The sequence below is a fragment of the Piliocolobus tephrosceles genome, chromosome 8 (genome assembly GCF_002776525.5).
Source record: "Piliocolobus tephrosceles isolate RC106 chromosome 8, ASM277652v3, whole genome shotgun sequence".
In the NCBI taxonomy this organism is placed as follows: Eukaryota; Metazoa; Chordata; class Mammalia; order Primates; family Cercopithecidae; genus Piliocolobus; species Piliocolobus tephrosceles.
Window position 1 is genome coordinate 140,275,759 of NC_045441.1, and position 11,762 is coordinate 140,287,520.

The window sequence follows — 11,762 nt, forward strand, 5'->3', positions numbered from 1 at the left end:
GATAGATAGATAGATAGATAGATAGATAGATAGATAGATAGATAGATAGACAGACAGACAGTAGATAGACAGACAGACAGACAGGCGGAGGAATAACTCATGGGGGCAGAAGAAATGGAACAGTATTACACCAGGGAAGCTATTAATAGTACCCAATTGTTTTTAAGCCCCAGTATGTACAAGAATCACTGGAGAACTTAAGAAAAATGCAAACTCATGGATCCCACCCTCAGACATTCTGATTCAGCGAGTCTGGGCTAAGAAGCAGGATTTTATATTCTAAACAAACACTGAGTGCTTCTCCTTAAGGTAGTCCAGGAACCACACTTTGCAAAACATTGCCCTAAACCCTAATCCAGCAGATCTTGCTCAGGATCGCACAAAATGGCCAAGGTCAAAGCTGACGCCTCCACTGTGCCACACAGCATCCCCTTCCCTTTGCTGAGGCTTCCATCCAGAGCATTTCAGTGGTGTGAGGTGCACAAAGCAGTCATGGTTGGATCCTCCAGCCCCGGGGCAGGACACAGCTCCCCTTCCCACCCTCATCCTGGAGTTCCTGAGTGGCTCATCCAGCCGGATAGAGGCTACAGGGCAGGAGCTGGGTGCAAAGGTCCTAGGCCATCACCAGCATGGAGGGTGCATGGCCTCCTCACTGCACGTGGCTTCTCGAGGCCATGCAGCAGGGGGAGGCATGGCTGGCAACAGACCCGCCCAAGCCCAGTCCCATCTCTGCAAATGTTGTGACTGCCCAGCTGCCCTGGCTCTATTTTTAGTTTGTCTCCAGTGACTATGCAGGCTTTCTGGAGCACCTCTCCCCAGAGGGCCAGACACATGTGCATTCTGACAGAAATGCCCCACTCAGTAGCAACCATCTGAACTCCTCCAGCCTGCCTCAGTGTCCCCAAAGGCTTCTGCCTTGGGTCCATCTGTCTGACGTCTTCCCTCCCGCTGGGCCTCCTGCTCTGTCATTGCCTTGAAACAGTTCCACAGATGCACAACATGCCAGCCAGCCTTGATTAAAGCATGTCTACGGGATCTGTGAACTTTAGCATTAAAAGGGAAGCTGCTTTTTCTTAGAGTGACATAAAGAAGAAGGAACACGCTTGCTACCAAAGTCTCAGCAGAATACTACACACAGCTATGCCCCCAGCCAGTTATTCCTAAAACCATTCCATCACCTTCATGATCAGCCATGGCTTACAAGAGGCATGGAGGCTCAGAGCAGGGAGCCGAGACAGGATGCCAACAGGCCAGGACTCTGACCTTTACAGGCCTTTGCTACTTTTAAAGGTCAGCATGGCTTCAGGATAGAATCTGCCTTCAGTCCTTCCCTTTCCTCTCCTTTGCATCCTCCTCCCGCCTCCTCCAAGACCCTGTAACTGCGCCCATAAAGGTGACACAAAATGCCTAAGACTGAAACCAAGCAAGGCAACATCTTCATGGTCCAAGGGCCGTGTTCCCTTCCCCAGTACACAGCCATCAGCCGAATTCAATTGATAAATTACTTAGTAGTTCTAGGTCTCCACTATCGGCCACTACCCACTGGCCCTAGGCTGTCCCCTAAAATGGATTCTTCCTTCCTGGTGTCCCAAAGCCTAGACGGGCTGTTGACAGGAAGGGGGCAGTGGGGACATTCAAGATCATCAGAGCCCGAGGGAGGAGGTTTGCAGTAATTGCCTCCAATACCCTAGGCCACGGTTCTGTTTATGATATGGGCTGGATGCTGAGGTCCCCAAAATGACTCACTCGAATTCAATGAAGAGACAAGCTGCTTGGGCACTAGGGGTCCCTGGAGGCCACCAAATGACCCCAGTCACAGGACAGCCAGCGCCGCAATGCCTTTCAAGAGTTACTCCTCAGAATCCAAGATGTCCTTGGCCATGGCAGTCCCTGGACACCACAATCCTCTGAGGCTGGGGTGAGGAAGCAAACGTGATTCCCCATGGACGTGCTGCCCTCTGCTGAGATACACCCGGGCTATGACCAGACTCACCATTTCCCCCAAGAACCGGCCCGTTATCCCAAATACCTCCACATCAGTGCCTGCTAACTCAGCCCTCGCCATCCACTAGGTTGGCCTTCTCACGTCCCACGTCTGCTCTTCTGCATTCTCTCATCTCGACTGCAGTTCAGGCTCTCGGACCCTCACCCTGGGCTTTTGCCAAAGTACTTGAGTTGGTTCCCTTGACACCAGCCCCTTTCCCATCACTCCACTCTGCACTGGAGCGTTGTTTTCTTTACCTTTAATGGCTTCTTAGTTTAGCCCCCCAGAAAAGACACTCAGACAGTAACTTAGGTTCAGTTTATCCCAGGAAGTGCGGGCAAGGGAATGGGGAAGCTGAGGCAGGAACTGGCCAGAAGGGCCAGTAAGGTACATTATTGAATGAGTTACATTGTGGGTCCCCACCCTGCTAGGGATCCCCCTGAGGCACCCTGCAGAACCCAGGTCAGAACTTCCCACTGAGAAGCAGGGTGGCTGGGCCATTGGCCACCAACTGGACCTCTCCTGGGTTGAGGGTTGCCCCTCAGGGCATAATCCCAGCACTTCCAGGGGCTCCCGCACTAGGCTGAGCAAGCTGCCAGGGTCTGAGAGGATTCCTTCAGGTGAGGAGGGAGACATGAGCAAGACGCTGTTCACCGAGGCTGCAGGTGGGCTGGGCCCCGGGCACCAGAAGGAGGCTATCCACAGCGTCCACCGAAGCTTCTTCATGCCTTAAGGAGGGGGTCCTAACTCCTTGGGCCTGGCCTTCAAGGCAGCATTGCCAGATCAAATACAGGACACCCCCATTAATCTGGGATTTCACATCAACAATGGACATTTTTTAGTATATCCCAAATATTGCATGGCACATACCTAGGCTAAAAAATGATTCATCCTGTATCTGAAATCCAGATTTAACTAGGCATTTTGTATTTTTAGTTACTACAGCTGGCAACCCTATGTCCAGGTGTTGCCTGATCCGGTCTCAAACCATTTCCTATGACCCTGGCTCTCAAATCCTTTCTCCAGGAGATGTGGCTCTTCACCGGGAAGCAGCCATCCCCTCCTGCCCGATTCTGTGGGGTGCTCCCACTGGTTCCTCAGTGAGAGTATCACCCCCACTTCTCCTGCATGACTCCTGCCTGCCAGCTCTGGGTGTAAAGTCTCTCTGAACACATCAGGCGCTGTCATCACTCCTGCCTCTAGAAGCAGGTGTGGTCTGCACTGGCCATCGTATGCCCCTGGATCATTTGCTAGCCTTTGTCTGAAAACCTCATTTTCCCAGCGAGGTTATAACTGCCACCTAGCCTGGCACAACCATCAATAGGTAATGACCATTTGGCAGATGAGGGGACCTCCCTGGTGCCCCTAGCAACTGCAAGCCCTGTGAGGACTTGGGCCAATCTTCCCCAGATCTCACCCTAACCAGAGCCTGGGCACGTGGTCACTCTCAGCCACTGTGGAATAACTGAATGAATACTACTTTCGCGGCGGACTGGCTCATGCCAAGAACGTTATGAAAAACTGCCAAAGTCACCACTGGCAGCAAGAAGGGTGGTCTAAGGACCCCAACTATAACATGGTTTTTCAACATTCACGGCCTGGCCTCACAATCCTTTTTCTGGTCCTGGATTTTGTCTCACATTACCGCTGACACCACCCCACGGGCACACCCACACATCACTCACATCCTGCATTTGGAACCAGCCTCACCATGTGGTTGCCACACAAAATGGCCCAACCACTGGACAATGGCATGTTCTTGTTACTCTCTATACATTTTTTAAAAAACTAGGTGTCTGATGTATATGTATCTGTATATGTATTCCCCATACATATATAGGACACTTTACATTTGTCAGGAGTTTTTCCGGGACGGGTGTGATGGCTCATGCCTGTAATCCCAGCACTTTGGGAGGCCAAGGTGGGCGGATCCCTCGAGCCCAGCCCATGTGGACCAGCTTTGGGCAACATAGTAAAACCTCACCTCTACAAAAACACTAAATAAATTAGCTGGCTGTGGTGGCACGTGCCTGTAGTCCCGGTTACTCAGGAGGCTGAGGTGGGAGGCCCACTTGAGCCTGGGGAGGCTGAGGCTGCAGTGAGCCATGATTGCACCACTGCATTCCCACCTGGGGAACAGAGTGAGACCCTGACTCAAAACAAAACAAAAAAAACAAAACAAAAAACAACAAAGAAGAGTTTCCCATGAGTCATTTTATTTCAATATCCCTATAAAGCAGGAAAAACGGGTATTATTTCCTGCATTTCACAAATGGGAGAAACGGCAGTTACAGGGTTAGCTCCAGTGAAGGCTGTTTAAGAGGTCTGTGGCAGCAACATCTAACCTGTAATTCAAACACGGTTTTAAATGTCTTACATGAGAGATGTAAACAAGAATGTTTCATTTTCAAATAGAACACTTATTCCCGCATAATCGGGTCACCACCGTGGGGGCCACACAGCAGCCAGGGGTCCAGGTTTCCTGTCCCAGAACTTCCCAGCCAGGGAGGGCTGGCCCAGGGCCCGTGTGGGGCTCCCTGGCATCGGGTGTCTGGAACCCCGCCCCTGGACTCCACCTTCTTCATCCAAGCGTTAGACACCTGTGGGCCGGAATTTACACAGGAGGACCTTAGCGGCGCGTCCAAAAGAAGGGTGGCTCAGCAAACACGGGGCGGTGCCCCCTGGAATTCACAGTGGGAAGTGAGTGGCCTGTCTCGGCCATGCCAGCTGCGCCTGACGCTGCCGGGAAGGATTAGCTTTAATGAGGGGTCCAGACAGCCCATTCACTGTGCACTCCCACCCTGCCCCGGAGAGCAAAATAACTTTCTCCACGGAGCACTCTGCTGTGTGTGTGTGTGTGTGTGTGTACACAAACACAAACATTTACTTGGTTGGCTGAGGCGGAGGGCGTGACCCAGTGGGCCGCCACACCTCCCACCACCAGACCCCCCTACGCGGAGGAGAGCAACAGTGGCCGCGGGCTACCTGGGCGCCGTCCCGAAGGGAGGAAGCACCACCCGGCCCGCCGCCCCTCTGGCTGGACAAAGTGAAGCCTCAGATAGATCCGAGTCGCCAATGTCCTCCCGGGCGGCCGTCGCGGCCGGGGCTGAAGTTCAATGCAGCCTGCATGGGTTAGGAAGCTCCGAGTCCCCAAATACCACAGAGACCCAAAGTACACTCCCGGGGCGGGGGAAGGGAACGGCTGCAGAGGACACCCCCGCTCCAGGCCCAGAAACACCCCGAGGGAAACTGTGGTGGGGTGGAGGGGGTGCATTGGAAGGCGCAGCTACACAGCTCCCCCCCCCCCCCCCCCCCCCACCGCTCCCCCCCCCCCCCCGCCCCGCTGCCCCCCCCACCCACCGTCCCTCCCCTCCTCTCCCCTCCCCTCCCTCCCTCTCCGGCAGCCGAGCGCGGGCTCCACCTCCCCGCAGCGCAGTCCACACCGTCCGTCCCTTTTCAGCAAAACAACACAACGCACCGCCCCCCGCACCAGCACCCGGCTGGATATCGGGCTACGCCCAGCCGCCCACCAGCCGCGCCCGGCGCCCCCTCTAGTCTGCAGCCGCCTAGTCCCCGCCCCAGGCGGAGCCCCAGCCCGGGCTGCACGCGGGCAGAGAGAGAGATCAAGCCCCGGCTCCGCCAGCCCAGCTCGGGCCCTGTCCCTCTACCCTCTCCCCGAGCCGCCCGAAGTGACAGGAGGGGCACGCACGGCGCGAGCGGGGCGTCCAGCGTTAACCGCTTCGGCGCCGGGGACCGGAGCGACAGGAGGGCTGGGGAGCAGGGGACCGAGTGCTGGGACTCACCGGAATGTGCACGCGCAGAGAACGCCTCTTCTGGCTGGCATTTTTCTTGCCGCCGCTCCCGCCGGGGCTGGAAACATCTTTTTTCTTCTTGGTGTCCATAACCGCGCTTCCCATAACTAAACAGAAGTTGATTCTGGGTAACTCCTCGGGGGTTCCGTCCCCTCCTTCCCTCCCCCGGCCGCTGCCGTCGGACTGGAGCCGCGCGCTCTGTTACACCCTGAAGCCAGCTCGTGGAGACTTCCGCGGGGAGGGACGGTGAGCAGGGAACTCGTGCCGCCGCCGCCGGAGCGCCGAGTTCAAGCGTCCTTTCGCAGGCAGAATCAGTCAAAGCCCGTCCCGGTTCTGGTGTCTCGCGGGTTACGCGTGGCTGAGGTCTCCCGCTGGGTGACAAAGTTTTCTTCCTTTTGCAAAGGGAAGAAACATTTTCCACCCTCTCAGCTCCTCCCACAGATTCCCCGAGGTAATCTGAAAGGCAGGTGCAATTAAAACCAGCAATTTGGAAAACAACCCTCCTATGCCTGTGCCCAAGTGGGGAATCTGGAGCCAGTGAGACCGTTCGTGCATAAATGTAATCCTCGGCCGCAGAATAAACCAGCTCGGAGCCTGCAGCTGGGTCCGTCCTCCTTTCTGGGCGAAAGGGAGGGCGGCGGGGGAAGAGGAGGTGCAAGGCGAGCCCTCTGCGCAATTGGGCTACGGGCGGCCGCTGGCAGAAGTTCTGGCGGCGGCGCTCGCGGCCCTGCTCGCCGGAGGGGGCGCCCGGAGCCCCGCGGGCCGAGAAGGGCAGGGCGCCCGCTTCTCGCCCCCTGCCGCGCGGCGGCCCCAGGGGACGGCGAGGGGACAGTGAGGGGCCGGGCCTGGCACCGACGCAAGCTCGGGGAGCGCGGGCGGTGGGAGGCGGCGCGTGTTGAACAGGAAGTGCGCGGCGTGCAGCGCCACCGTCCCTCTCCCCGCCGCCCCACGCCGCCCTAGTCGCCGCGCCCCGTCCCCTGCGGCCGCCGCCGCTCAAGACTCGCTCCGAGCTGGTTTCGGACCCATCCCGCCTCCCGGCGTCTCAGCCTGTGCTCGACCCCTTGAAACACGCCCCCGCCCCCGCCCCGCCGCAGACCCGGCAGCCAGGAAGCCCACGGCCTCGGGGGGCTGCGCGCGGAGCAGCACGTGCTTCGCTAAACACCGCAGCCCCAGGTCCTGCCCCGCCCCGCGCGCGCACTCGAACCCGCCCAGAGAGCGGTGCGCGGCGCTGGGTGCGAGCAGGGTCTCCCCATCCCCACCCCCACCCCCCCACCCCCCCCCACCCACCCCACCCGGCTTTTTTCAGGTTCATCAAGGTTTGCATAGTGGATCCGCGGTAAGTGCGTGTCCCCCCGCCGCGGGAAACGTGGGGCTTCTGAGACTGCGGAAAGAATTGGGAGAAGGAGAAGGAGAGGGCTCGGAGATCCGGACGAGGGTTCCCCGTGCTGCCCAGGTCCTTTAGAGCCCCTGGTGGGCATCCGGTACCGCCTGCTGCCGAGGGCCCTAGAGGGGTTAGGGGAGGGGGCTGGTGGGTCCCCGTCCCCAGATGCGCCCCAGGATGGCGCAACCTCGGCTCCCGGGTGGAAAGTAGGGGGAGTGCTGGCTTGGGGGTCGCTTCCCCTCCTGCTCTAGTTTCTGAGAATGTGATGACCCCAAAGGTCATTGGCGCTCCCAGAATGCTGATGTCAGCTCAGCCGCTCCGAGTAATCAGTCATGCAGGGAGGCTACCGGCAGAGTGAACGCGACAGGGGTCGCTTTGGGGACACCATAGGGCCTTTACTCGTGTTGAGGTGCGTGCTTTCGCAGGACTCCCTCCTCAGGGGAGGAGGCATGATCACCCGAAGGATCACCCCTTAGGAAGCAGGCGTGCACACCCTTCCTTTCAGCTGCTTGCCAGGTCGCTTTTCCAACCCAAGTTCCAGCAGCTTGCACAAAATCCTTACAGCTTGGGTGGTTCCCTGGCTCATAGGGGTGGGTTTATATTCTTTCTCCTTCTCCTCTGCTCTCTGGTCCAGAATGAAGCCAGCCTGGAAGATCCCCAGTCTCCAGACAGAGCCTGACAGGGGCAGATGCTCTGGGAGGACCCTGCCTGGGTTCAGCAACCAAGCAGCCATCCTGGCCCCACAGGTGTGGGTGTCTGGGTCTTCTCCTGGCTGGCTTCTTGCTAGAGGATTTCAAGAGACCCAGCAAGACTGTATTATCCCACTGAATGCTCAAGATATTGGTTAGAAGTAGAAAAGGGGAGGGGCTAGTATTTAGCCTCTGTCCCCCCTCAAAATTATTCCCAATTGTCATTTGTGTCATCTCTTTAGCTTACAGTTTTAATCCTTGTCAAAATGATCATTTGCCAGGGTGCAAAAACCTGATGCAGGTTTGATGAGAACTGGTTTTAAAGGAAAATGGGGCCATCAGAAGAAAGCGGGTGGTGTGAAGAGACATCTGGGAAGAGCCCTGGTGAGGACCCTCATTCCACTGGGTGACCCAGAAGAAGAAAACGGCGATGGCACTTCTCATTCGAAATGTTTTCTTTATGGACAGTGTTTAGCAATTGTTATAATGTGTACTTTTGTTGATTGATCTGTGTAAATATGTAAAATAATTTGTTCTCTGAGTTAATTTTGTTGGAACAAAGACTTTAGTGCTTCCTAAATTAAAACATTTTACTGTATTTTAAGAGCCTTTCTTTTTTTTTTTTTTTTTTTCTTTTTTGGTGCTTGTGATATTACAAGGTATAAATACTGGGTTTTGTCCAGGGTTCCTGGCTCAGCACTCCTGTCCTCCTCATCACAGTCATTGTTATAACGTTGGGGTGCTTTAGGCCTCAGAAGCAGGCCCCAGGAAAATCTCTCCTCTGAACTTCCCCTGCCCCCTGTTCACCACCTCACCAGCCCAAGGCAGGACTCTAATCCTCCCTCATCTGTCTGACTGTGGGACTTAAGACCCTCTGTTCCAAAGGAGCCCTGCCCCATTCCCGAGAGGAAGAAATCTTACACGGAGAGGCCAATAACGATCGGAATAGACAGGCCTTGTTGGGTGTCCACACTTACTCCGTCACTATTAGATCATACCTTTTTGTTTGATCACATTTCTGCATGGTTGTCAATCGTGCCTGTCCAATGAAGTCTCCATAAGAAGCCCAAGAGGTCTGGGTTTGGGGGCTTCTGGATCCCTGCACATGTGGAGGCTGCTGGAAAACAGCGTGCCTGGGGCGGGGTTGGAAGCTCCCTGCCTGTTCTCCCTGTATATCCCATCATCTGGGTTCTTGGTAATATGCACTATAATAAACCTTTAAATGTACATTTCCCTGAGTTCTGTGTACCACTCTAGCAAATTAATGAAGCTGAGAGGGGGTTGTGGGAACCCCAGTTGAGAGCCCAGCCTGTGGGTCAGAAGCTCCGGATGCCTGGACTTGCAACTGGTATGTGAAGTGGGATGGGGGGCGTGCCTTGGGGACTGAGCCCTCAACCTGTGGGATCTGCCGCTATCTCTAGGTAGACAGTGTCAGAAATGAGCTGGAGGACACCCTGGTGTTTCCTGCAGAACTGGTTGCTTGCTTGGTAGTGGGGAGAACCCCCCAGCACACACATTTGGTGACTTGAACCTTCCACGTTGATGACTGTCGTAATGTGAGAGCAGAGGAAAAACAATTTGGGATTATTCCCTTCAGGGTTCCATATGTGAATATTTCTGAATTATGAGTGTTGCTTATAGATGATGTCAGAAGAAGCTTACCTGCCATTTTTTCCTTCTAAAGATATATTAACAAATTGATCACAAATCTTCTGACTGGTGGAGTCTCAGAGTGGAAGACACACAGTAACTGTTTTGATGTGAGGTGTTTTCTGAAAACCCGCACCTTCCCCTCCCGTTGGTGTGCACACAGTTATGTGTGTTATGTGGCGGGCCCATGCGACGTTGTCCGTCTAATGACCCCTGACATTCACGGTTTCTGTATGCCCTGCCTATGACCTCCTTCTCAAAATTAATGCAGTAAAATCTGTGCTGAACAAAAGGCCAATACTTTAAGTAAGGCTCTGACAATGTCACTGATTCTGCCTTTTGCCTCAGGTGCCAATATTGCTCGGCTCAGCACTGTTACTGATTCTGTCTTTATGTAGAATTCTGATGTTTAGAAAGATATTGTATTAAATATTCTTTATCTTGGTGAGTGAGTTTTTGGCACCCCCTTAAAATTTGCACCTGAGACCAGTGCCTCATTCACCTCTCTCTCGTCTTCCGGGAAGGATGAGGAGAACCTGGCCAGGCCTGGAGCTGGGACTGGGGCTGGAGCTGGGGCAGGGGCTGGGGCTGGATCTGGGGCTGGGGTCGGGGCTAGGGCTTGGGCCAAAGCACCTAGCTTGCTTCAGCCAGAGGAGCCGCCTCTGATCAGCTATGCAATGGGGGCAGGCCCCTTAGTTCCCTATCTGTAAGAGAGGTGGTCTTCAGAATATTTCTGTGGCCTCTTTTAAGGAAGCATGTATTTTTGTCCTGATTGTATTTGGTATGTCTTTGTTAAATGTATTGCTCTAGTAATTTATTTTTTATTGAATTTTACAAAGTATCATTCCACAGTAAGTTGGAAATTAAAAACAAACAGAAACAAATAAAAAACCACCCAAGGCCCTTCCTACAGGTGGTTTGGGATAGCTCGTTGGAGAAAGGGGCATGTTTAGTATATTAGTCTGTTCCCATGCTGCTGATAAAGACATACCTGAGACTGGGTAATTTATAAAGGAAAGAGGTTTAATCGACTCATAGTTCCACATGGCTGGGGAGGCCTCACAAAAGCAAGGAGCAAAGTCACATCTTACATGACAGCAGGAAACAGAGCATGTGCAGGGGGACTTCCATTTATAAAACCATCAGATCTCACGAGACCTATTCACTATCATGAGAACAGCCTGGGAAAGACCCGTCCTATGATTTCTCCCACAGCACATGGGAATTATGGGAGCTACGATTCAAAATGAGATTTGGGTGGGGACACAGCCAAAGCATATCATCGAGGCGGCTTCCTTTTGGGGGCATCATTGGCCCAGGCTGGTGAGCATAAGAGTTAATAACATGCAGCTTCTATTAGGTGACAGTGCTAAGGGCTCTTAAACACGTTAGCACATTGAATTCGGGGGAAAGTATGATTGGCACGTTTTATACCACACATGTGTTTGTGTCATTGCTGTCCCACCATACTAGTATCCCAGACCAACATCACCTGCAAATACTTGGGGTACCCATTTCTGAATGCTGTCACCTCCCAGGGCTGTAGCTCAACACACTGGCCCGCCAGGGTGAGCCAACTCTTCCCCAGCCAGGCAACATTTCGTTCAGAGGTGATCATTTAAAAATGCTGCACCCAGGGCCAGGGCCTACAACCCGCTGAGATGTGAAATACCCAGAGCAGGAGAGTTAACATAAAGGAAATCCTCGATTAGAGCTTATGAAGGGGACACTGGCTGTTTAATTTCACTTAACCTGGTTTTCCAAACTTACTTGTTCCCTTATACCCACCCATGCTTTTTAAAAAAAAAAAAAAAAAAAAAAAAATGTTGTCTGTTATTCCATATAAATGAAAATGACTTTGGAAACCATGAGTCATCTTTATATAATATTGACAACTTAGAAAGTCTTGGAATTGGGGGTGTCCTCATGGGTTTGAAGTCCACGTTTACCCTGGGTGCTTAGAATGTTGCAGTTAGAAGGAAGCTCTGTGATCGGGAGATGGATGTCTGTGTCTGAGGAGTTCCCAACCTGAGTGACAGTGGATTCCACATTGCAAAGAAGAAAGGAACTTTTTGATCACCAATGACACGCCGGCACCACGTTAGGTACTTCATATCAACTACCTCACCTAATTTCCACTGAAATCCCCGAAGAGAATGATCACACCCACTTTACAGATGAAGGGAACAGAAACCTAGTTACTGGAATCTGCACTGACATTCATTTCACTTCTGCCCATGAGTATG

General features: G+C 53.6%; 2 protein-coding genes across 3 annotated transcripts in view; one reads left to right on the forward strand and one right to left on the reverse strand.

Moving 5' to 3' along the window:
• PRKAG2 (protein kinase AMP-activated non-catalytic subunit gamma 2) overlaps nucleotides 1–6,412 on the reverse strand; it is a 321,791-nt gene extending 315,379 nt beyond the window's left edge. For both annotated transcript variants that reach the window (XM_031936094.1, XM_031936093.1), the window contains exon 1: nucleotides 5,788–6,412. In XM_031936094.1, coding sequence (XP_031791954.1) covers nucleotides 5,788–5,901 — 114 coding nt within the window. In that variant the 5' untranslated portion in view covers nucleotides 5,902–6,412. The remainder of the gene's footprint in view (nucleotides 1–5,787) is intronic.
• On the forward strand, nucleotides 6,302–8,464 carry LOC116418878 (translation initiation factor IF-2-like). The gene is made up of 4 exons (XM_031935974.1): nucleotides 6,302–6,333; nucleotides 6,426–6,499; nucleotides 6,633–7,249; nucleotides 7,812–8,464. The coding sequence occupies exons 1-4, from the start codon at nucleotides 6,302–6,304 to the stop codon at nucleotides 7,854–7,856; spliced, it is 768 nt and encodes a 255-aa protein (XP_031791834.1). The 3' UTR covers nucleotides 7,857–8,464.
• The last annotated feature ends 3,298 nt before the right edge of the window (nucleotides 8,465–11,762 follow it).

Excerpts from the sequence above, each read along its gene's own strand:
- LOC116418878 (XM_031935974.1), top strand. The coding sequence starts at position 6,302 with ATGCCTGTGCCCAAGTGGGGAATCTGGAGCCA. Across the intron at positions 6,334-6,425 it reads AAGTGGGGAATCTGGAGCCA|GGAGGGCGGCGGGGGAAGAG; the intron begins GTGAGACCGTTC and ends TCTGGGCGAAAG. Across the intron at positions 6,500-6,632 it reads ACGGGCGGCCGCTGGCAGAA|GGGCCGGGCCTGGCACCGAC; the intron begins GTTCTGGCGGCG and ends GGGGACAGTGAG.